Genomic DNA, 26,086 nt, shown 5'->3' with positions numbered 1-26,086 from the left:
AATTCAAGCTGCCTTCAATCAAGCATATGAAATCATGAAGAAATATTGTAATTAAAAGAAAATAAATTGCACAAATTGACTTCACATGAAATTAAAATTCATAATTGACTGATTTTTATCATGCATTAACTTATGTGCAAATAAAGTTCAAGCTCTTCACAAAATACTTTTTTCTTTTTCTTTTGACCTAGTCAACAATATCCCATTTGTCTCCTATGATTTTGACACCAAAAATATGTAAATGCAAAGATGAGGCCCATGTTCAAAATCAAAGAGTTTTCCATTAATGTAAAATCTTTAGAAATATTCTTTAATTTGTGCCCCACAAACCCATTTTAGTAAAACAAACTAGTTTTTAAAGATTACTATTTTGAGCCATTTTTTCAATCCAAATTAAAAACACAAAGGACTAACCCCCTATAGAATTCTTAGACCTTTCCAAAACTATAAATATATTCAAAAAAATTGTTGATTTGTGACCAAAAATGAATTTTCATGAAAAACCATGATTTTTTTAAAGAATAGCCATTTGCAAGATATGATTCATTCTTTCAAAAATATAGGGTTTTTCCTTCAACTCAACTTGCACAAGGGTTAGCCTTCAAAAACCAAAGAAAAAGAGACTGAAATCAAGACGAAAGTCCCATCAGGCATACCAAAATGTATGCAACAAATATATATACCTATTTGTTGCAATTGAAAAACATCAAAACATCAAACATAATCACACTAGATGTTAGCCATTTTAAATGCAACAAAATAAGTAATTTTCACTACAACCTTAGTGAGCTAAAACAAGGGCACCCAATAACCTTATTTGAGTTTCTCTTTTGATTATTTTGTGAGTATGCTCTCTTAGTACAATGAAATAAAATTTATTCAAATAAAGAAAATGAAAGAACGATACAATTAAAAATAATAATATATTGAAGGGATAGTATTCAAATAAAACTTAAATACAAAAAAGGAGAAATTTTATTAAATTAAATAAATAATATAAATATAATAATACAATTACTTATTAAAATTAACTATAATTTTGAGGGAAAATATTAATTTAATTAATATTAGATAGAAAGGACAATTTTAGGTGCCTATAGCATCCAACTTGATTTCTCACCATTTTGTATGTTACACCTTATAGTTTATTTGGAATAATGTTTATAATCTTACCCCTGGAAATTTCTTTATCCTCATTATTATCCAGAGAGAATGGTTTTCTATAGAATGACTTGAATGCATTTAGGATACCATCATGATCATTCATGATCCTATTGTCATCCAAAATGCATTCAATGTACTCTTTAGCCTACTTGTATTTCAAAATTTGGAAAAAATATTTGGTGTCTTCATTTTTATATTCTAACTAATTACACTTGTCCCTAGGTTTCATGCCCATGATTTTGATGTGTTGAATCCTCATCCAAACACTTTTGTCCTAGCAGAGATATTCATTTGTATATCTATATGAGGGGTCAACCTTCAAGGCTTCCTCTACATAAAATAGAGATTTACGAAGGATAGTCTCAAGCCTTCTTATACCCTTAGATTTTTTTTGCCCATACTTTAGAAGACCTTTCCATGGATTTAAAATTTGACTCCATTTCTCCTTAGCATTCCAGAGCAAGGGATTACTCTTATTTAAGAATTGATTATACTCACATCCTACATTACATCCTCATTAGGGAGCAATTTTGTATGAAGGGAAAAAACATCTCTATACCAACTAGATCTTGGTGCAACAGAGATAATAATAATGGCGGTGTGGATTAAGTAGTGAGATATGTTAGAGTAAATCGTTAATTTAATTTCATTTATTAAATTCGCTTTATTCCCTTCTTAAGATTTGAATTTATGCACCTTTTGCATTCATATTTAATAATTAATTAGTAATTATTAAATGGTATTTACCTTTTAGGTTACCCTTTGTACCTTTTAGGTTACCCTTTTTGGGTTTCGATCTGCTTCTATAAGGATTGATCTTTTGTAATTATCTTGTATCTTTTCTTTTTATGAGAATACATTTGCATAATTTTTAGAGCAAACCCTTGCCTTCTCTTGTCCTTTTCTTCTCTATGACAGGTTTTTACTTACAGGTATTCGTCAGGTTTTATGGATTTGTATTGCTCAAATCCTTCATGGTATCAGATCTAGATCTACTATAACTTGTTCAATATTTGGAGAAAAAGGAGAATGAGGTTTTGGTAGAACAAATCTAGAGTTTTTTCAGGTATTTCTTGTGCAAACAGGGGGGCGTCACTAATTTTTGGACCAGTTTGAAGCTAAACGGACCTCATGGTTGGAGATAGAAGGTGTTAAAACCCTTATTTCCATATAAAGTTTGTCCATTTTGGACAACGTTGATTTGGCAGGAAATAATTTTTGCATAGCAAGGCCATACGACCTCTGCATGCAATCCAAGACAATTTTTTTTAAAAAAATCACAATTTTAGTATTTTTGGGCTGATGCAGTTTGAAAAACCGTAAGTGGTCACCAAGACCACTAGCAATAGCGGTAACTACTAGTAGTCTCGCCAACTATTGCGACTCTGGCATCGCCAGCATTAGGCTTCGCCACCACCATCGGTGCCTCTGCTCCACCCTCCACCATAGCCCTGCCACTACAGCTGCACCATTGGAAAACACCACCCATGTGCCACTCCACTGACAGTGGAAGTTTTTAAAAAAAAAATATTATTACTTCAAACAAAACAAAAAAATTGTATTGCTTCCGAGGGGCCCTGTTGGTTTTTTCACAATAACTTGAGCATACAAAGGTATTTTTTTGATCCAAAAGAAGCACCAGACAGTTGGTTCTGAGATAGAGACAATGGAGGAATTTTTGGGATTTTTTTTCTAGATTAATACCTATTTTGGTGCTTGAAGTATGTTGATGACTTCTATCTTCGAGGGGGCATAACTTCTTCGTTATAGCTCTATTTTTTTTTCTAAAAAAAGTGCCAGAAAGCTCTTCTTAAGAATTTTCTAGATTCTTTGTCATTTCACCAGTATTCTATACTAGGTATTTGTGACTCATATTTGAATTTTTTTTCTCTTCTCTCATTTACACAATCTATTTGTAAGCTAGGGTTTGGTTTATTACATTGTGGGGGGCTTTTTAATATTATTTTACATTATTATATCAGTATATCAAAAAACTTGAAAAACCCTTTCTAAAACAATGGCCGAGACCACTTCTTCTCTAGAACTTCTGACCCCTCACAATTACCACACTTGGAAGACCTTCATGACTTGGCTTCTCTAGTCAAAAGGGTTGTGGTCATGTTTAGATGTTGTGCAGCCTATTTTTCAGAGGCCTTATGAGATCATGCAACATCAAAACAAAATGGATGAGGCAATTAGATTGATTGCATTACAGGTATCAAATAGTCTATAGTTTCATTTGTACAGGTGCGATACTCCTCTAGCAATGTGGATCAAGATTCATGGCTTGTTTGGTATTGTGAATGAGTTTAGGGAACTTTAGATAGAGGTAGAGCTTACCTCACTTGTACTAGATTCCTTTTCAACTGTTGACAACTTCTTGATGAAGCTTAATCAATAGATATCCATGTTGCAGGGTTGTGGAAAGATGAAGACTGATGCTAAGTGCATCTATCTAATTCTCTCTATGCTTGGAGGGAATTTTCAGATATTTTCTTCCACCTTCTATTCCACCAAAGATGCTTTGGGGAATATATTTGCTATGCCTACTTTTGAGGTCTTTTGTGATCGCTTGACTAGAGAGTAGTTAAAGCTTACATAGTTGGATACTATGACTAGTTCTAAGAAAAGGGCATTGGTATCTCAGACATCTATAGGAAAGTTGAAGCATAAACTGAAGCATAAGTCAGATTTAGTAGGCAGTGAGAGTTCCTCCAAGCCTTCTCCCAAATCAGATGCTCAGAAGCCCTCTCAGAAGGGTAATTCTTCTAAGTCTAGTGAGTCTTCCTCCAAGACTAAGAAGTACATAGGTGAACCTTACAGATTTTGTGGCAAGGAAGGACATCCAATTTCTATGTGTTGGAAACATCTTGAGGCATTGGAGGAGGCCATGCAACATTCCACTATTGCTTCTTTGAAGCCTCCACCTCCACCTATAGGGAAAGGACATGCTCTTTCTACATTAGCATTGTCTTCTATAGCTTCTTGGATTCTTGATTCTGGAGCTTCCCATCATATGACACACTCACCTGGTTTGGTTACATCACTTGCTCAGAGTGTTACTACACAAATTGCAGTTGGTGATTCTTCTCATCTTTCAGTCTCAGGTTCAGGAACTATCTCTTTAGAAGGTGGCTCACTACAGGATGTTCTCTTAGTTCTGGCCATTTCTACAAACCTCTTGTCTTTCTTTCAAATTTTCCATTCAAACCCTAGAAATATAGTTGAGTTCTCACCACATGATGTGGTTATTTGAGACCTCCATGATCTTGACTTGGTTATTACTATAGGGAGCGTTGATCTTCAATCTCACTTATATCAGTTCGATGGCTTTAAGAGCTATGATTATATAGGTGTTTCTCTCATTGCTCATGCAAATATAGTGAACAAGATTTGGCATGAGTGTTTTGGCCATGTCAATTATAACTATCTACATCAGATGAGTACATAGGAGCTAGTGATTGGGTTACCTCAGATCTCTTGTACTGACGGTGTGTGTCAAGGTTGTGCACTTGGCAAACATCACAAAGATCTTTTTTTGACAGGTAGATCCACACGTGCTAAGGCACCATTGGAGTTGATACATAGTGATCTTATGTCATTTTGCACTCCATCTTTTTTAGGTGCTTGATATGTGCTCACCTTCATTGATGATTTCTCTAGATGCACATGGGTGTACTTTTTGAAGTACAAGTCTGATGTCTTTGATTCATTTCAAATCTTTAAGACATTTGTGAAGAAGCAGTCTGGTCTTTCTGTTAGGTGTATACGCATTGACAATGGGGGGCAATATGTGAATTAATCTTTTAGAGATTTTTGCACTGAGCATGGTTTACAACATCAATTCTCTGTTCTCTATACAACTTAGCAGAATGGGGTTGTAAAGAGAAAGAATAGGACATTACTGGAGATGGCCAATTATATGATTCAGTCTAGATATATGAGTTCTTCATTCTGGGTTGAAGCTATCAATTGTGCTAACTATATTCAGAATTAGATGCCTCACAAGGTATTGCGACACATGACTCCTAAGGAGGCTTGGACTCATGTCAAGCCTGATGTTTCTACTTTCCACATTTTTGGTAGTGAGGCTTGGGCATTTATTCCAGATGCTTAGTAAAAAACCATGGAAAAGAACAATCAACCACTCATTTTTGTTGGCTACTGTGAGGATGTGAATGCATGCAAGTTGTTTGATCCTGATTCTATCAGATGTCTTGTTTCAACAGGATGTTTAGTTTGATGAGTGTTATCCTCTGATGGATCCTCCATCTCCAGCTTCTTCCTCACTACCCAGTACTTCCTTTACTCCTCTACAAGATTACGCATCCTTTGAGGAAGATATAGATATTGATCCCCCTTTACCACCTCCACCAGATGTTCTGCAAGTACCCAAGTGGGCTCGTGATACTATTGATGTAGCTGGACCTTTGGCAGGTGATCCTACAGATACTTGTCGCACTCGTGCTCAGACTACTAGTAGTGGCCTTTTGAGTCATGCCATTTCAGATGATCCTCAGAGTTTTTCATAGGCAATAGGACACTCATAGTGGGATAGGGCTATGGATGAGGAGTAGTTTTCTTTGATGAAGAACCACACATGGGATCTTTGTCCTCTTCCAAAAGGAAGAAAGTTGGTTTGGTGTACCATACCAAATATGTTGTAGATGGTTCTATTGATAGGTACACGACATGTCTTGTTGCAAAGGGTTTTTCATAGGTTAAGGGTATTGATTACTTTGAGACCTTTGCCCCTGTTGCCAAGATGAATTCTATTCGCCTTGTACTCTCTCTAGCAACTTCACAGGGATGGACAATTTTTTAGATGGACATGAAGAGTGCCTTTTGCATGGAGACCTTCATGAGGAGATCTATATGGAACAACCTCATGGTTTTGTGTATGACTCTTCATTGGTATGTTAGCTTCAAAACTCTTTATATGGTCTCAAACATGCTCCTAGGGCTTGGTATGAGAAGATGGATTCTTTCTTTCTTGCTTCATAGTTCACTCAGTATCATTCTGATCCTATAGTTTACATTCAATGTCATGGGGCTGACTTATTGATACTTGTGCTTTATGTGATGACCTCATCATCGCAGGAAGTTTAGTCTCCATGATACAGGGTTTTCAACAAGCATTGAGAGAGCAGTTTGAGATGACAAATCTTGGACTTTTGCACTATTTTTTGGGCCTATAGGTTGTTTAGTCTTCAGATGGGATAGCCATACGCCAATAGATGTATGCCCTTGATATGCTTTAGAGATTTGGCATGTTTGATTGCAAGCCTTCCCGCACACCTTTTCAGTTAGGTGTTGTTTTATCTACACTTGCTCTACTCCTACAGTGGATTCCACTCTATACAAACAACTTGTGGGTAGTTTGTTGTACTTGACACACACACATCCTAATATTTCCTTTGTGGTTGGACTTATCTCTTGATTCTCCCATGATCCTTATGAGAGTCATTGGCAAGCTTCCAAATGTATCTTGAGGTATATTAGAGGTACAAAATGTTATGACATTCACTATACATTAGGTTGGTTTCATAGATTCAGATTGGGCTAGTGATATTGACGATCACAAGTCTACTTCTAGTTTTGAATTTTGTCTTGGTTCTGGTCCTAACACATGGTCTTGCAAGAAGCAACATGCTCACACATTATCTTCTACAAAGGCATAATACATAGCAGCTATATTGGCTAACTAGGAGGTTTTGTGGCTTTGATAGTTGATGGCAGAGTTTGGATTTTCTTCTAATAGTCCCACCTTTCTGTGGTGTGACAATTAGAGTGCTATACACATTTCATGCAACCTAGTTGAGCATCAACGAACCAAGCACATTGAGCTTCACATGAACTTCATCAGGAATCTCATTTAGGATGACACCTTGACCTTGGAGTACATTCCTAATGCTGAGTAGGTTGCAGACATCTTTACTAAACCTTTTGCATCTTTGCGATATCTTCAGCTATGTTCTATGCTTGGGGTGAAGGAATTTGTCCTTGGGGGGTCTCAGTGATGAGTCATTCCTTCCTTCTTTTTCTGCTATCTCTTTTTGGAGTAGAGTTTTTCCCACTGGGTTTTCTCTATTTCTCCATTTCATACAGATTTAGTTGTGATTGGGTACCTCATCAGGCCTTGTTGCCAGGACCCAAGTTTTCTTTCAACATTGCATTGTAGTTTCGTTGCTCTTTTTGCATTGTTGCTCATCTTAAGGGGGGCTGTTAAAGTAAAGTGTTAATTTAATTTAATTTATTAAATTCACTTCATCCCTTCTTAAGATTTCACTTTATGCACCTTTTGCATTCATATTTAATAATTAATTAGTAATTATTAAATAACATTTACCTTTTAGGTTACCCTTTTTGGGTTTTGATCTCCTTCTATAAGGATTGATCTTTTGTAATTATCTTGTATCTTTTCTTTTTCTGAGAATACATTTGCATAATTTTCAAAGCAAGCCCTTGCCTCCTCTTATATTTTTCTTCTTTGTGATAGGTTTGTACATGCATGTATTTGTCAGGCTTTGTGGATTTGTATTGCTCAAATCCTTCAAGACAAGGTATACAAAATAACCCCAACCCACCCATTGTTAGGTTCATTTGCAAAATGAGAAACATCTTAGTTTACATAGAAATTTTCAAGCTTTCTATACCAAGTTATGTCCTTGTTGATGACTATGCCAAGTGTAGCATAGGAACTCGAGCTCCTTTTTTCTACCATCCACAGGGTCAAAACCCCTCATCTTGTTAACCATCTTACACATATTTTTTTCCCTCTCCCTTCCACTCAAACTTTGATCCTCCTAATTTGTTTTGGGGGTTTTCAATCGTGTTGAAATATCCCCCAATATCCAAGATATCTCTTCTAGTCATGTCATCCCTTTTCAAGGTTCAATTGTTTTCTTATAATTATTTAGAGCACATATAAAGAACATTCCTAGGAGTTGATAGATCTAACTTTCACAACAACCCACATAACTCTATTGCATGGTAAACATCCCCAGTTCCTCACCTTGCCTTTCCAAATATGGCCAATCATAATTGTTTCTCTCCCCATACCTTTACAATGGTTGGGTTTAAAGTAGATAACATCTCTCCATATACATCTAATATTAGCCTTAAGGGTGAAGTTAATAACTTGAGATCTTGTAGAAGCAACACATTTAAGGTTCCTTTATATGACCTATGATCTGTCAATAACACATTTCCTATCAACGAGATGTACCGTATGTTCCTCAAACCATAATTAAACTCCATAATAACATTTAAGAGTCAGTCTCCATAGGGCCCTAGAATATTTTCTAACATTTAGGGAGTTGGTAATAGACCGTTTAGAGATATTACTAGAAGGGGTAGAGCCCCTGGATCCACCTTTTATTTTCTTAATAATAAATGCATGTCATGTGCTTATTAATGAGTTTTTGTCTCTATTGACTCTTTTGTTTTTATTAGAGTTAGCATTGGTCTCGTAAACATCCACTATGCCAACCCTAGTGGGTTCCATGGTACTGTCAACATAGAGAGAAACATAATGGATGATTGCCAGCAAGGTTTTACTATTTCATCTTCTGTATTATCAAGGCCTATTACAAATCTTGTGACTCAAGGACAAGACCATCACCTTAGGTCTAAAAGAAGCTCCTTACTTGATGTAGGTATAGACCACCCAACCAGGGAAAGGGGAGCATATCTCAACCATTTTATAACCAATATCTTGTTCACTATAAACATTGGTAGAGCAAGAAGAATGATAAGGACCAAACTCATTGTTAGAATGAGGAGGGGGTTTCTTACCCCTACTAATTTTACATAGGCTAGGATTGAGGGGAGGATCCACCTTATGCAAGTTCATAGTCTTATGCCTACTAGAAGAGGGATTCCAAGAGTTTATTTTAACCTTATTTTTCCTCTTATCATTACTCAACTTATTGATATCATCAATCTTCTTTCTAACGTAAAAAATATTTTTAATCTTTTCCACGATAACAATTTAGCACTTTGTGTTTCACTTTTGTAGTCTTAATATGATTTAGTTAAAAATCATTTATTCAAAGGATTGAGTATTGAAGAGAATGAAAGGTTGGGTGTTGGTTCATAAATACTCTTTTTTGACAACATGTTCTTTATCATACTATTCTCAATAGAAGGAGGGGGTCATCAAGAGGTTGATGAGGGTCCCAAGTTTTCTTTTTAGGGTGTGGAGGATGAGCTAGGTTCAGATTGGGGGGGTAGATTAGATGTGATAAACTAGAGGTTAGGGAATTTATGGAGCTTCCATTTAAATCTTCAAAGAGGGGTCGATGTAGGGTTAGATCTTTCAAAATTAGGCTCTTGCCTCTTAGAATCATAGGTCTATTCTTGCATAAAAAAGGGAAATGCTTACATACACACTCTTCATTTCTACAAAGAGTGTAGGTATGTATCCTACTTAGGAATTTAATATGACATTTGTGGTAGTCATCATGTCAAGTTCAATACCGAGTAACTAAGGGAGTTAAACACTGGGTTTAACAATAATAAGAAGCCAAGCATCAAGATGAGGTAAAAGCTAAGGTAGATTCATCCATACTCAACACATTTATGACTAACTTAATGGTTTTTGGAATGAGTTTCCATTGAGCAGGTGAGAAATTTCTCAGCATGATCCACCTGGGGAAAGAAAGGGCAACGATCTTCAGAGTATCGACTTCAGGGGTCTAACCAATAGCCCTAAAACAAGCACTAACCAAAATTCCTTTTTCAACACTTCATTTTGGCTATGTCTGTCATTGACAAAGATTATAGAGAGACCTCTTTGTATCATACAAAAAAGTGAAAATTTGAAACCAAGATTTTGCACCAAAACCATTTGAAGCCAAGAATTAAAATAGGCTCCAGAGGGCAACCTAGAGGATCCAAGACTCGGAAGAAGACAACAACTTCTCTAAGCCTAGATCTTCATTGTTAATTTCTCGAAATAATAGAATTAGGCATAATGTGGAGGGTCGAATGAAAGTTCTTTCCTAGATGTCTTCCATCCTCATTAGGTTGCTTGGTCCAACTCATCACCTCCACAAACACTACTCTAGGGTTTGAGGAACACACACCTTCCACTACAAATTTGTAAGTTGTAGAGCTACCCACTGATGATACAAATATAGGGTTTGCATACTCACAACAAGAGCCATCTCATGCTAAAGGTTGGGATCGAGAAACATGGAAATAACAAAGACGACCACCTCTGCGTGAGGTGAGAATTTGCTCCCTCATGTGAAAATGACCTCCTCCTGGAGGGATTAAAGTTGCTTAGCCCTTTTTCTGCTTCAAATTGAATATTCCCATTCGATATCATATTATTTTAAATTAAATAATGTTAATTTTTAATTAATATATGAATAGCTATTCTATTATATGAATTTTATTTCAGATTAAACTCTAGAGATTCATTATTACATGTGAAATCTTTTTTTAATTGCTAATTATATTCACATAAATGAAACCTTAGATAATACTTGTTAATTTTTAGGCTATAGAGTGTAATATCTCTTGAATCCTCTTATCATAATAATTATAGTACTTTTCTCTAGGTTTCCCATGACATACTATATCACATGTTCCCTCAGTATTTCTATCATCTATCTTCTTCTTACCTATTGTAGTGTCTATTTGAATGAATCACTAATAAAACACAATTGTACCAAATATACAATAGTCATACAAAATAAATAATATATTATTATATCATATAATTAAATCAAAATTATTAAGTTCTTAATCCACCAAAATCTATTTATCAAGTTCTTAGTCACTAGAAACTATTAATACTTCTAAGATTATACAACAAAATAATTAGTAAATTACATAACAACACTAGATAGTTAGAAAGGTTACTTAACTTTGAATGTCAACTTAAAAAAAGTGACCTATCAATTTCACAATTTATAAGTGTGAATTTTAATCAAATCAATTTCATGATTTATAAATGTAAATTTGATTTAAAACTAAATAAATAAAATTTCGTAAAATTCAAATCGTAACTTACTCCACAACAAAATCAATCGCTGATTCACATGGGATTACATTAAAAAAACAAAAGCAAATCAAAATGAACAAACTACCAAAGATACCCATTTTTATGACTACGAGTTTTATTACGAGTGTAAAAACTTAGGAAAACTATGACATAGTTATTGTTGTTTTGTTTGTTTGAAATAGGTGAAGGTTTTCGATGAGTATTTTTTATTCCATTTTTAGCCAGAATTTGATGCGTCTTTTCTCTCTGAATATACTAAATCTATTTTTTCCATTTATATTAATAAAATTATAAGGAGAAGGTTGAAATAAGATCAGATAAAAATAGACAAGTCAACTGGCACAAAAATTAGGAAATTAAATAATTTGATTTATTTATTCATATATTTGAGATTCTCATGTAGACAAGGCTTATAAGGACAACAATAAAGGAAAATAAAATATTAATATCCACACATCTTAAACCTAGCCATTCTTGGTATATTTTGTACACTGGGCAGGTAAAAAGCCGGGCATTACGGTCACCCTTATCACCCTTTGGGCTTCAAATCGTTTATAAAATGGTAGATAGATACATTCCTAGATTCATCTCGAATATATTTTCTACGACTGCTGTCACAGATATTATGAGCTTCTAATATATATAAGATCAGAATATCTCGTAGGTTTTATGTTTTGGCTATTGGGTGGGACTCATTTTTCCTTGGAGTTGCTCATTTTATATCGGCGACTTGTATTTGATGTTGGGGAGTGGAAGCTTGTAGATCCATACTGTCGTTTCAAGCTTTCCTCGTTGGGTTTTCAAGGTGCAATTGCATCTGGAATCTAGGGTGACTGTATTAGGGTTAGATGGGGTCTGTGTAGAGATCATTTAGTCTGTAAGTCGGTTCTCAGAAAGATTAACAGAACTCTGTTCCCTTTTTAGATGCATTTTCACTCCATTATAATACCTTTTGTATCCTTACATGACAAACAAGATAAAATACTGTTTGGAGGGCAATACAAGAAGAAGTAACAGCATCTAATTTGAATATTTAAAACAATCGGAAGCATCAAGGGTAACGGGAAATGGAAATGGAAGCAATGGAAACCTAACGAAACGCCTGAATTTGTTCCTACAAGGTTGCAAAAAGACCCCGGTCAATGTTATACTTAAAGAGGAATAATATAATAAATATGTTTTTGGTTCCCCTCTTGCAGAGCTAATCAACCCATTTGATCATTCAATAGCAATTTAGGATGGTAAATGGTAACAACAATAAGATTGAATAGGCATTTTAAATGTGAGGTCGAATAATGTATAATATTTATGCTGGGCAATAATCGAGAGATGTGGGATTCAGGATTTGAGGAGCTTTTGGAATTGTGGTTGACCAATTGGAGATGGTAGGCTGGCAGACGAGTTTTGTTAAATACATCGAATCAATCTCATTCTAATGCTTAGTTAGTAAGGGGAGAATTTGGCATTTACTGTTGATTTTAGATGTGGATAGCCGTAAGGGAAGCGACTTGACACTTATTATCCATATTTATAACAGACTCAGAAATTGCCTTACAAAATATCAGTGAGAATGGGTTGTGAAAAGCTGAATTCTAAGCTTTATAATAGAGATAACTATGTGGGAGAAGTGTGTATCTATCCTCAATATGAAGATGCCTATTTGATGAGTATAATTAGCAAAGAGATTCGTATCTCTGAATTTTCCAGACAAAGCAAAAGGTGTTCACCTTTGGTGGTGCTACATTCAATTGCTTCAAACGGTGTCTATTTCAAAATGGAGCCAAAGGAACAACACTCCCAACCTGATCACTCAAATCTAGTTTCTCTTCATAAATCATGCCTAATTGAAGCAAAGGTACTTGCCATATTTTCTTTAGCATTTTCGCAAAATAATTCTGTTATAGTTTGAATTTCTAATTTAATAGAATGGAAGTACAATGAAAATCAATATTTAATGCACAGCTAGGATCTAAAATGAAAAATGATAGTATCCTTGTTTGAATGAAGTGGCTCAATGGGATGGGTGTACACCGACAAATCAAGCGCAATCTAATAGGGAGCAGCTAAAAAGTAAACCAAATAAAACAAACATAGCATATGCTTAGGTTAGAAATGCTCAGAGAGCTTACAATTTTACTCTGTAGGAGGTGTAAAGGCAAGCTAGTTGCTCTCACTATAGTAAGCATGGAGTTTTTGCTTAAACCCTGATTTACATCAGAATATTAGAATGGATATAAATATAATATTGCTCATGTATATTTTGGTGGATATAATAATGTATATCAAGGGACAATTTTGTTTAGTATTTGTTTCAAGGCTATTGACAATGTTGATTCCTTGACATTTTGTTTACATTTGGCAGTGGATGTTGCATTCTTGTTGTGCAATATGTTATATAAATCAATTTTGCAACATGGAAGAAAAGAGTTAATGTTTATTTTAGTTTTGTTGTCTATAACAATTATCAGTGTTTATCATAAGGTGTTTTCTTTTGGATATGCAGACTGCTATGATTGCGCTTGGAGGGAATGAGATTCATTTAGTAGCTATGTTATCTGAGGATAGGCATGATCAGGTGCCATGCTTTTGGGGATTTAATGTAGTTTCAGGACTCTATGGTTCTTGTCTTGGAATGTTGAACCTTAGATGCTTAGCAATTGTATTTGATTTAGATGAAACACTCATTGTGGCAAATACAATGCGTTCTTTTGAAGATCGCATTGAGGCTCTTAAACGAAAGATTTTGGGAGAGGTTGATCCTCAACGTAAAGCTGGACTTATAGCAGAGATAAAGAGATATCAGCAAGACCAGAAAATTTTAAAGCAGTTCTGTGAGAATGATGAAGTTTGTGATAATGGAAAATTATTCAAAGCTCAGTCTGAGATTGCACCTGCTCCATCAGACAATCATCTGCCTCTTATACGCCCAATTATAAGATTGCATGAATGGAACATTATTTTGACACGAATCAATCCCAATGTAAGTAAATTTTCATGCCTGCAAATTTCCGTGGCATATTTATTGCAATGAAAAGTCGAAGACATATTTCTAATGGTAGTATTATTTTTTAACTTGTAAGGTTGACCTACTCAACTTGTTTCCTGATGAATTTATTGCAATTGTACCTGTGTTTTTGATTTGTCTTGGTGGACTTGAGCTTTACTATTGTTAAAAGTGAAAGAAACATTAAGATGGATCATATTGGTATACCAGTCAATTAATGTGAACTGGGGACACATTTTGAGGATGCATTTGGTATTGGGAAGCCATTTTCATGTAATACTTATTTTTTCTGTTGCTATATTGACACTTCTGTGGAGAGGATGTAAATATTCATTTTGCTTTTACTATTATTTTATGAGAACAAGACTTAAATTAACATTGTCTATATAGACTTTGGGTTTATGGCCCTTGTTATTTAAATGAACAAGGCCCTGCTTTATTTGTTTCACTGGCTTAAATCATAGTGTGTCTACATATCGATGGATCCTGCAATATAAAGAACAGGGATATTCATTTAGATTAGAGTATTCCATACTTAGCTACTTCCCCATTTTTTGATCTGTTTAGAAGACCAAAACATTAAAAACCTATCTTCAAAGGTTTGCAGAGTGCAAATTTGAATACTGCTGTGCAAAGATGCCATCCGGACGGTAGAAAATGAACTTGGGAGAAGAGAAATTGGCTAGTGAACCCTAGGAGAACACTGTATCCTAAGATTAATAACATTAACAAAATAATCATCACCATCATCTGAATTTGCTTGGTACATTGTTAATTTTATGAAAGAATTTTACATTGAATATGTTGTTGAAATTCAGTTTTTGCAGTCATACACAACTTAATTATGAATTTTAGGATTTTCTGTGGAAATGGGCCTTAATCATTAGTAAGAGGCCTCCCTTTCACAACATTATATGCCTTAGCTGCAAAGATATATAACTCTTCACACTCTATCATGATTCTGAATCATGGAAAGTAAATACAAGCACTAGTTTACACAAGTAACACTATGACTGAGGTGCATGTCTTTTGGCTTTTGAGCCTGGGCCATTGTGGGTATAAGTGCCCCACCTTACTACTCAATTGACGATATAGGGATCGAGTTTAATTTGACAGAGTTTTCCTTTCCTTTTCAGATTGCAAAGTTACTGTAAATGTGTGAAACCCTTCTCTATCTTTTGTAGTTGTAGTATAATATTTCATGGATTACCAACTGTGATAGTGCACGCATTTTCTTAAAATTACTTAGGATAATAAGATAACACTTTTCCCTCACCTGGGTAGCTAATAAAGATATGTCACCATTGATTTGAAACTATCAAGTGCCACCAATGCTTCATCAACTTCTGATTGACGACAACTAGGTGCCACATTTGTCGTAATAAAGAGCCATCTTTGTTGAACTTCATGTAGTAAACTCATCTTTAGCTTTGGAGTTAACTCATGACCTCTTTGACACATGTTTGTTAATGGCTTTTTTTTATTCAACCAATCAATCAAGTTATGAATAGAATAACATTATCTTCTCTGATTGATTTGTGGTTAATTGATAGATACGAGCTCGTAGTTTTATTTCGTTATTCGTTTATATTTTTTTTGTAAATAGCATAATGCTATTGTATTAATTGCCATCATTCAAGAATTAATGCACTTGATGGCCTTAAATCAAGGTTGACATGTCTTTTTTAGCATAAGTAAAATGAGTTAGCCTATTATCCTAATTATTTTGATCAACTAACCTAAGTGAAATGAATTAGCCTATTATCCTAATTAAATGTAATAAAGTAGATGCAATATTACAATTGGACATAGACAATCCTAGGTGAAGTTTATTATTACACCATCACTTTCATCTACTGCGAATTGGAAACCGGAAATTATAGATTCATCCTTTGATTATATTTTCTGCCAATTTGCACTGTTCCGGGGAAAAGGTACATAAGCATTTTTTCTAATGATATGGATACCTTTCCTTAAAACCTGAAATATTTCCCTAAGTTGACAATCTAGGTTGAAGAATATTATCCTTAGCCTAAAATATAATTGCTGGGCCAGCTATAAACAAAGATTCTGAAATCCTGCATAAGGAAAACTCTTCTAAAACTATTATAAGCATTTCTTCCAGAGTCTATTCCAATTGATTGCAACAGATAAATTCAAGTTTTGACAGGAATATAATGCAGAACCAAATAGCAAAGAAATTTCCATTGTCAAGTGTTTCTCATTAGTTTTTATTTTATCTCTCTTTATGTATGTGTGGCTGATCAATAAAATTTGATAGATATGTAACACATATAGGGCACTCATGCCCTATCCAAAAATCATATCTGGCAGTTAGCATGCCCACCTCAACAAAAAATTCAATTGAGACAAGCAGATCAGAAAGCCAAGGGCATGCACATCAATACCTAAGTTCAATGATTAATATCCCAGTCAAATGTCAGTTTACATATTGATGATTCTGCAGTTCAGAATTGCGATTCTAAAATCTATTCTTATAACAGTACTATCTAGAAATGCATGAGCATTTTTGCAGTCCCCTTGGAAGAAATAGAGTAATTTGAATCATTATGGTTTAAGTATCTGACGTGTTCTCACGACAATTCTGAGTCAAAAATGAAAAATGTCATATGAGGAGCAGGTTCTTTAGAGGTAAAATATTTGCAATCAAAAAGTAACATCAAATTTTGAGCTACAAAGGACAACTTGAAATTATATAGGGTTATTTAAAATACTGAAAACCTGTGTGTGAGATTTAGTTGTGCCAGACTTACAGCTTGTACTTTATTTTGAAGGTAAGTTTCAAAGTTAATATTTCAGAGAATAATAAGATGGTTTGTCATTTGCAGGATAATTTAGCAAAATATAGAGGAAGTTCCATTTATTTACTATGTATGAATTGTTCGCAGTGATATGTATCATAAAAGTTCCTGCAATTCTGGTGGCTTATCATTACCATTCGTGATTTGATTTTTTTTATGTAATTATGTTGTTTTAACTTTATATGTTTGTGCATGATAAAATAAAATACAATGAAAGAAAAGTTCATGTCAATTCTTTGTGTGATATCAAAATTAGCACTTAATTTATTTTAATGATGCCCCTCTCTCTCTCTCTCTCTCTCTCTCTCTCTCTCGCTCTCTCTCTCTCTCCACACACACACACATTTGTATTTTTCTATATATATATTATAATATATACATCATGAGTTCCCTAATGTGAAAATTGACAACCTGGCTGTACCTTCCACAACCACTTCTTTTTGTAACATTGTTACAATACTTTTTAATATCCTATCAAGAAGTAATGTCTTAATATTGCTTAAACAATTTTAGATTAAACCAGTCATAGTTGAACGTGTAAACAAACATTTATTATTTGTTGGCTCTTTAATGTTATAAGCTTGACATGTTTGAATTAGTGCATTTTACTTTTGGCTGCCTAGTTGTCTTATGGGACATAGGCTTAATCCATTTTGGGTCACACCCCTCCAATTAGGTGGGTCTTGATTTCCAGAAGCATACATTTACATTATTGCTTGATGAGGGTACAATTGCCTCATTTTCTGACGTGTCATTTAGCTATTCTCTGTAGCCATACCCACCTCTGATTTGAATCTTCATATTTGTCCTAAGGTTCTCTTTTAACTAATGCAAGCTCAAAGTTCAACATGGGAAGTTCTAATTGACCAAGTAACTTAATAGTCAACATCCTGATTGGGCGATACTTCAATTTGGATAAGTAAATTCTTCCTTGTCTTGTTTTTAGGACAGGTTTGACTGTGAATAAGACGCAATGCTATTAATTGTGCACGTGTCTGAAATCTATAATTTTCCAGGATAATTAAATGACAGCTTCGTCACAGAATCATCAGGATGTATTGTTTGGCATGAAACAGGCTCTGTAACCTGCTTTGGGAAAACATTTATGCAGGAAAATCATATAGTCTATTTGTTGGTTCTTTTTTGTTCTAAGCTCTTTGAATTAGTTCCATGTATTTGTAGCTACTTAGCTGTCTTTTGAGACATAGGCTTAATCCAATTTACTTTACATAAGTCCAATTAGCATGGTTTGATTTCCTGAAACCTATTAGTTACATGATGAGGGTATAATTTCCATATTGTCTTCCTTGAAGTGTCATTTGGCTATTCTCTGCAGCCAAATCTACCACTGAATTTACTCTTCACATTCATCTCAGGGCTCTCTTTTAAGTGAAAACTCAAAATTCAATATGGAGGATCTAATTTGCATAGTAATTTAATAATGTGCATCCCAGTTGGTCCATACTCCAAATTGGACAACTAGGCTTCTTCCTTCATTTTTTTGGGATGGACTTGATTCTAAATAAACAGGCAAAGATGATTTTCTTAATTGTGCATTCTATCTGGATAACCTTTTTACAGGTCAAATTTGTCTCAAATTCATCAGGATGGTTGTTTGGCACCAGTCAGTGTCATGACCTGCTATAGGAAAACATATTGTGCAAAAACGTTCCTAAGCCTCTCTACCCTTGCACATATTATACGCAGACCTTTCTAAAATGTTTCATTTGCATACCCAGGTCTACATAGAGAAGCATAATTGCATGGAAGGCGTCGCTTAAGGGTTATAAATACTTCCCAGCTCTTACAACCAAGATGCAACATGTTGAAATGAATTCACATTACATCATGACTCAAATGAGTAAAGGAATACAATTGCACTAACTTGACAGGAAATTCTCACGATCAATTGCTTTTTGTTTTGACAAAGTACTTTGTTTTTGGGTTTATGACACATCTAAAGGGAGATAAAATCAGTATTCTGTCACAAAATCAGGATTCTATTATTGGGGTGAGACTTAGAGAGATTATATACTTGTTTCAGATTCGAGATACCAGTGTCCTTGTCAGGGTACGCCCGGCCTGGGAAGAATTAAGAAATTATCTAATTGCTAATGGGCGGAAGCGTTTTGAGGTTTTTGTGTGCACAATGTCAGAGAAAGATTATGCTTTGGAGATGTGGAGGCTTCTTGATCCTGAGACAAGCTTAATCAGTCCTAGGGAGCTTCATGATCGTGTTGTTTGTGTCAAGCCAGGTAAATATTTCTAATCAGTAACCTCAACACCTCGTTATGTTATGGAGATATGTAATTCAGTTTCAAAAGTTCAGCTTTTCTTCCCTAGGCTAATATTGTTTGTGATATCAATATTTGCACTTGTTTCTAAATAGCATATGACCCTAAGTGTTGCATTTTTTGGTTCTATTTTATATGTTTGTGTTGTAGGTTTAAGAAAGTCTTTAGTAAATGTATTTCATAAAGGGATTTGCCATCCCAAGATTACAATGGTAATTGATGATCGATTGAAAGTCTGGGAGGATGCAGATCAATCACATGTGCATGTTGTTCCAGCTTTTGCACCCTACTATGCTCCATTAGCTGAGGTTCTCTGATTTCTATTTTAAATTTTGGATTGCTTTGACTATTTTTGTATTGCATTGTACTGATTTCAATCAGCATTCTTTGTACAGCTGACAAGTGTTCCCCTTCCAATATTATGGGTTGCAAAAAATGTAGCTTGCAATGTCAGAGGTGGTTTTTTTAAGTAAGTAATATGATCTGGGAAGAATTTTATCTATTGGTTTAATTCTTTATTTTACTTGCTCAGCTAAGTGTGAAATTCAAATGAAGTTTAAGAGAATAATGGTTGAAACTTGGAAGTCTTTTTGTAAGATTCCTTGTGTTTGTAGGGTCTGGACATCTTCTAATTTTCCTGAATTCTTATTTTATGACAGAGATTTTGATGAGGGTCATATACAAAAGATGGATGGAGTATTTTATGAAACTGATGTGACAAAATTGTCAGTTACACCTGATGTTAGCAACTACTTGCTAATAGAGGTCTGGATTTGCCATCGTTTTGTGATTCTGGTTGAATTTTGCATTGTCCATTCCTGTTAAGTTATAACTTTCAACTGTGAAATCTGAATATTGGATTTCTTTGTTTTCTTTTTGTATTGGGGTTCAGGCCAAAGCAGCTGCAAATAACAATGTCAATTTAGCTTCTCTTAATGGCACGGAAAATTCTGAGATTGAAAAGAAATTAAATCTGCAAGTAATTTTTTTATCCTTTTTATCCTCGTATGCCAGGTTTATAATATGAGATGTGGCTATGTAATTAGTTATATTTATATTTCATATGGAGCCCACATTATTGGGTATCTTCTGGGTATATAGTATATGAAGTGGATCGTTAATTGTCTCAGATTTTCCTATGTTATCCTGGTTATATCATTTTATTTATTTTCTTAAAGTTAATTCTGAAAATGAAATCTTATTGTTTAGTATTTATATCATCATTCATAATTTTGATTGTTTTCAGGATCAGAGTTTACTTCCAAACACAGGCTCCACCCATGCTCTTGCGGACAATCAAGACCCAAAGTCATTTATGCAAACTTTTCAGCAAGTGAAACTGCTTGTCCGGCCTCCTTATAGTGCTCATACTCAACCATTTGTAAAGGTTCCTCAGTATTCTCACGGAGCTTCACTTTTAGAGTCTTCTAATTCTTTACCAGCTGATTCCATTTCAGAACCAAGTGATAATGGCTCCCCTGGTAGAGAGGAGGGGGAAATACCTGAATCTGAATATGATCCGGATGTGAGGCGCCGGCTTCTGATTTTACAGCATGGACAAGATCCTGGGCAACGTGACTTCAACTCATATGAAACTCCTTTATTGAGGCCTATGAGACAAAGTAATGTACCACCTAATCAGCATCTTGTTGGATTTGTGGGAGCAGGAAAGATGTGTCCACAGATTCTGAAAACAACACATGACAACACCCATGATTCTGAATCTCAATCATTTGATATGTGTCATATGAGGAACAATCCTTTTTGTTCTGTCCCTGAAAATTCTTTTCCCTCAAACAGGAATAACATCGAATTCAAGAGATTGCTACCTAAAACGGTGTGTTGTCACTTAGTGTGTTTTCCTTAATGAATGCATTTCAGAATGGAGATTTTGGCTTCTGTGCATTACAGATGTTGTTGAGAAGATTTCTTAATTAAAATATCATTTTGATAGCATATTATTGTTCCAGTGGATTTGAACTGATGATATAATCCATAACTGCCTTGTTTTGATGTAAATTCTTATGGGGATATCTGTCGCAGGTTTTTGGTGGGGACGATGAAATCAAGCATGGGTACATGCAACATGACTATTCCTCTGTCTCAGGTATTTATTTTACACGAGACAATTAATGTTTGTTTAAGGAAGCACTAGTGGCTGGCCTTTGTGTGGATTGAAATCAGTTGGTGTATGTAATAACTTAATAAGGGAGGCAGCATGGATCTTGGCATGGTTTTTTCATAACCCTGAATTTTTTGTTTTTTAGATAACTGCATTTGTTTTAGTTTCAATGGACAGCTGTGTCAGATCCCCCAAAGGAACCCAATTTTGACTGGTTTGTGGCAGGTATTAATAAGTTTTAAAGTAAGTGTGATGGAATTGTTGTCTTAAGCTGTAATATTTAAATATCATTCAATCAATAATTATGTTTAATTTAGAAAGCCCAAGTCCTATGCACTTATCACCATTTAAACAGTATTGGGACATGTGAAATATATTAGTAGTAAGCAACATGCCTAAGACTCCAACATTTAATATTGGCTAACAAAGGCCAGAGGAAATTTTAAAAATAATAAAGAACTGTCTGCATGTCTGAAATTTTTCTATCAAACATATTGTATGGGACAATATAATGCACTCCAAGACCTGTTAATTGCATTATAAAACCTCCCTTGATATTTTCCAAACTTGCATATCGGCATCTTACACAATTGGGAAGTTGAGCTAGTTTAGTGAGCAGCATGAATCACAGGGTTTGTTCTTTGATCTGCCAGCATAAAATATGGGTATCATGATGGTGATGCAAATTCATCAAAAAGTAAGTTTAAGGACAGGAAGGAGGTTTGGGATCTATGTGGTTGGTTCATCATTTTATTAAAAGGGGTAAGCCAGTGTAGACAAGACTTTAAGGGCATCCAATGCACTTTCCAATCCGAAGAATTTTAAATTATAAATGAGTGGATGTTAGTCTTCTATGGACACTGGGATTTGTAATGCTGGCTGAGTTTTAGATGCCAGTATATGCTGTCTTTTCAGGGTTGTTTCCGCATTGTTGGGGGGTCCTATGCAAGCTGGAATGGCAGAGGGGAGGCTCCTGCTAACTGCCACACAACATGTATTCAACTCTCTTCTTGGTGTTCCCACCCACAGGGACTGCTTTGGAAGGGTGCAACAGTTTATGCTTTGTTGGGTTCCACAAATGGACGGGAAATTTCCTTTATTTACACGGATTCAACACATTTTTGGTCCTGTGCATTTTAGTATATTGTTTGATGCATTTTTTGGTTCATTGAGTGTGGTTTTGTATTGTCTTCAACCCAAAATATAATATTACTCTCAGTTCTGGGAAATAGGTCCACAAATATTACACAAAACTTCATTGAAAACACCCAAACTAGTATTGTTGATATTGTTGATTTCCAGATGGTAAATACATAGACTGTGATCTGATACAAGATTACTGACAACAACAAAATCCACAAAACACATATATAACTACTGCAACAATATTAATGAAGCCCTGAACACAATTGATAATTGCTGAAACTGCTAAAATCTTGAACCTTGAATGCAACCTCTGGATGGAATTGTGTCATGTCCCCTTTCTAGAGTGGACATCAGAGACGATAGAGTTAGCCTATCAGGGAGTCTCGTAGGCTGGCAGTGGTGTTTAGAGACTCAATCAGGGTATACAGTGTTCAGATCTGGAGTTTCAGACAGTAGGAGGGCAGTTCCTTAATTGTAGGAGGAGTTTCCTACATTTTAGGAGGTGAGATGGGTTATAGTCTTGAGTCTCTACGAGATCATTCTATGGTTTCAGTTTTGGGAGATTCGGAGACGTTCCTATTTTTTAGGAGTATCCCTAATTTTGAGGGATGAAACTGTCAGTTATTTCAAATTATCCGGCATCAGTCATAGGAGGTGACGAGTTCAGTTTCACCTTGTAGAGGTGTTTTGGCTATAAAATTGCTATTTGGGAAATATTTTAATATATTTAAATATTCTCCTAAGTTAGCATTTTAATAATTTAAATAAGGCTAAGTTATAGCCATTTTGGAGTAATAAGGGGTTTTTTGGCCTCATCTGGGTGAATGAATATCCCTTGGTGTAATAGCTTGTTGGAAAGGTCTTGAACTTTTCTAAATATTTCTCTTTTAACTCAGAGCATTTTGGTGAACGGATTTCTTTCTATTGGGAAAAAGGTCATTTTCTAGATACTTGACCACTTTAAAAATGAGAAATATATTATTTTATAACCCAACGCCACATGGGGACACTTTTAGGGTTCGAGCTAAGTTTGGTGGGTTATAAAGAGGTAAAGACAAAGTTCGAAGGCATTATTGACATATTACATCTTGGATTTGTGTTTTGGGCTCTGATTGAGCTTTCAGCATTTGGGACGCCAAACCCACTTTGCCTGTTTGGGACATAGCCCCCAAAACAGTGGTCTGGATACTTGCAGTCAGAAGCATCTTGGAGATTGTGCATTGTTTCTTCTAGGGAACGTAGTACTGAGTCAGTGTTTTAGCTGGGGTTTGGGTATTTTACCCACGTGTGGGAACTTTGCAGCTGTATGGCTGCGCCTGGCAGCCATCTGCTTTTCCACGTACAACATTTGAGAGTTGGATTCTGGCCATAGCTTCCTTTTGGGCTCATATTTCACCTTCACGTCTTCAGCTCTGCAAGAAAATTTTAATAAACATGAAAAACAAATTTAAAAATATAAAATTATAGCAGATCAGGGGAAAAGATCCATCAGCGATCTTTCAAATTGCTCTATGTAAATAGTGGGGTTTGGTCCACTATCCATCTGAAGCTCATAGGTTTCCATCCGCAAGCCTCCAATCACCAATGGGTTTAACTTTCTGTACATTGAAGAATTTTTCAGAACATGAAGTTCATACAAGAGAAAATAAAAAGTAGCAATGGCATTAATTTGTCATTTTCGTGAACATTCTTTGTATTCATCTTGTCTTTGACTGCTGTGGTGGGAAAATCATAAATTAAAAATATTCCAAATTTCCACTCCACGCTTACTTTACAAATCTGGACTTGGTGGGAATCATTATTAGAAGTATTTTAATTTTCAACTCCACTCTTGCTCTCCAAATTAATGCTTTGTGGGGAAATTATAAATTAGAAATATTTCAATTTCCCAGTTCACTCTTGGTGGGAAAGTCGTAAATAGAAATATTTCAGACTTCACATTATGGCACATAATCCAACAAATATTTAATTTAATATTTGAATGTCCTATTGATTTTAATAGTATTTGGACTTTTATAAATAGAAATTAATTATCCCCCTTAATTTCTTATGATTAACCCATAGAAGAATAGAAGTGGTAACTTACTATTGACCAAAGACCAATTCCATATATCTCGAAGATCTTCATGCCAAGATAATTTGTGATGATAAATTGGATGTCTATCCTCGACTTTATACTTGGGAAATGCTGCATCTTCCTTCTCACCATCCTGAAAATTCCCTGGAAAGTGCACATGCTATATGTATTTGACAATAACATTTCATTTATGACCACTTATTCATATCACCCATGAGCTTGTAGTATGCTTTGCATTTCCTTTAGTCAACAACTTCCCCTTATCAATCTTTTCCAAAAATCTTTTTATCTTGGAGCTGTAGGGATAGTCCTTATTGGAAACAACACTGATTGTTCCAAACTTTACCTCCTCTGGAAGGATTTTGTATGCGCCTTCAAGATTTGATATATAAAAGAAATAGTACAGCCAAGGAGCAGAAATAAACACTGTATAATCCCATCACATACTTCCCCTAACTCTGGCTATTGACCTTGCAAATCATCTTGGTTCTCTAGCTAGTGATGCACTATCTTTGAGAAAGTTGTTCCAGAGACCCCTCAAGCTTTTGATAATGGAACAAGTTTGATTTTTGCAACATGATGGGCTATGATGGCAACCTCCATAACAGAATTTTTTTGAAATAAATCCTTCATTCATCTCTACACTGCTAAAATGCTCATTGCAGACATAATAATATATTCATCAATTACCTCAAATTGGAAGATGGGTTCCCTCATTGTCATGGGCTGATATATAAAAATAAACATTTATGTAGTGGGGCAGCATGGAGCATCATGTAACAACAACATTTACACCACCATTTCTCAAAATTTGAATTTGCAAGCAATAATTCATTTTAGTAGGAGATATTGCACTTTCCATGTTCTTTTACATGCATAAACTGATCATGCAAAACACTATCCGAAGAGATGTGGCAAGTATGTTTAGCATACCTTCTCATCTGAAAATAACTCCACCATTTATCCACAAAACCCTTCCATGACATTCTTAAATGTACACATGAATTTCCATGGTGAATAGTTAGTAAAGGAACAACAATATCTGTGGTAAGTTTCTGTTGCAAATACTTAAGAAATCTTCTTTTGATTATTATTGATCTATGGTAGGAAATAGCAACGAAGGAGTTTATTTCAAGATAGTATCATTGCCACAAACTTCTGTAACAAACTCAGAAATATTGTGATATCCCCTTCCAGGGATAAAATTTAATATTAAGTTATAATTAAAATGAAATATTAAATAAATTGTTAAATCTGTAACTTGTTAAGCATACTGATCTGATATAGCATGATAAGTAGAGGACCAAGTCTTTGCATTATTCCTTCTTTAAGATCGGCGTCTATCCTTAGGAGTTTGCATTAGTATTACTCTAACAACATTGTTTGTGTTTGTAATTAATATTTAATTATCCTTAGAAAGTCACTGACTTCTAGAGGTTAGG

The 26,086-nt window shown here is 34.9% G+C and overlaps 1 protein-coding gene across 1 annotated transcript in view; it reads left to right on the top strand.

Moving 5' to 3' along the window:
• Positions 1 to 11,925: 11,925 nt before the first annotated feature.
• The window catches only part of LOC149561393 (RNA polymerase II C-terminal domain phosphatase-like 1), a 73,137-nt gene continuing 58,976 nt past the window's right edge, over positions 11,926 to 26,086 (top strand). Inside the window, exons 1-9 of the mRNA XM_089825124.1 lie at positions 11,926 to 13,034; positions 13,683 to 14,159; positions 19,050 to 19,260; positions 19,450 to 19,607; positions 19,695 to 19,768; positions 19,959 to 20,064; positions 20,192 to 20,278; positions 20,546 to 21,136; positions 21,343 to 21,406. Coding sequence (XP_089681250.1) covers positions 12,750 to 13,034; positions 13,683 to 14,159; positions 19,050 to 19,260; positions 19,450 to 19,607; positions 19,695 to 19,768; positions 19,959 to 20,064; positions 20,192 to 20,278; positions 20,546 to 21,136; positions 21,343 to 21,406 — 2,053 coding nt within the window. The 5' untranslated portion in view covers positions 11,926 to 12,749. The remainder of the gene's footprint in view (positions 13,035 to 13,682; positions 14,160 to 19,049; positions 19,261 to 19,449; positions 19,608 to 19,694; positions 19,769 to 19,958; positions 20,065 to 20,191; positions 20,279 to 20,545; positions 21,137 to 21,342; positions 21,407 to 26,086) is intronic.

The sequence above is a fragment of the Cupressus sempervirens genome, chromosome 4, assembly GCF_028749045.1.
Source record: "Cupressus sempervirens isolate cs-2001-9-10 chromosome 4, ASM2874904v1, whole genome shotgun sequence".
NCBI lineage: Eukaryota > Viridiplantae > Streptophyta > Pinopsida > Cupressales > Cupressaceae > Cupressus > Cupressus sempervirens.
Note: the sequence above shows the minus strand (reverse complement) of the source record. Positions and strands in the feature narration are given on the sequence as shown.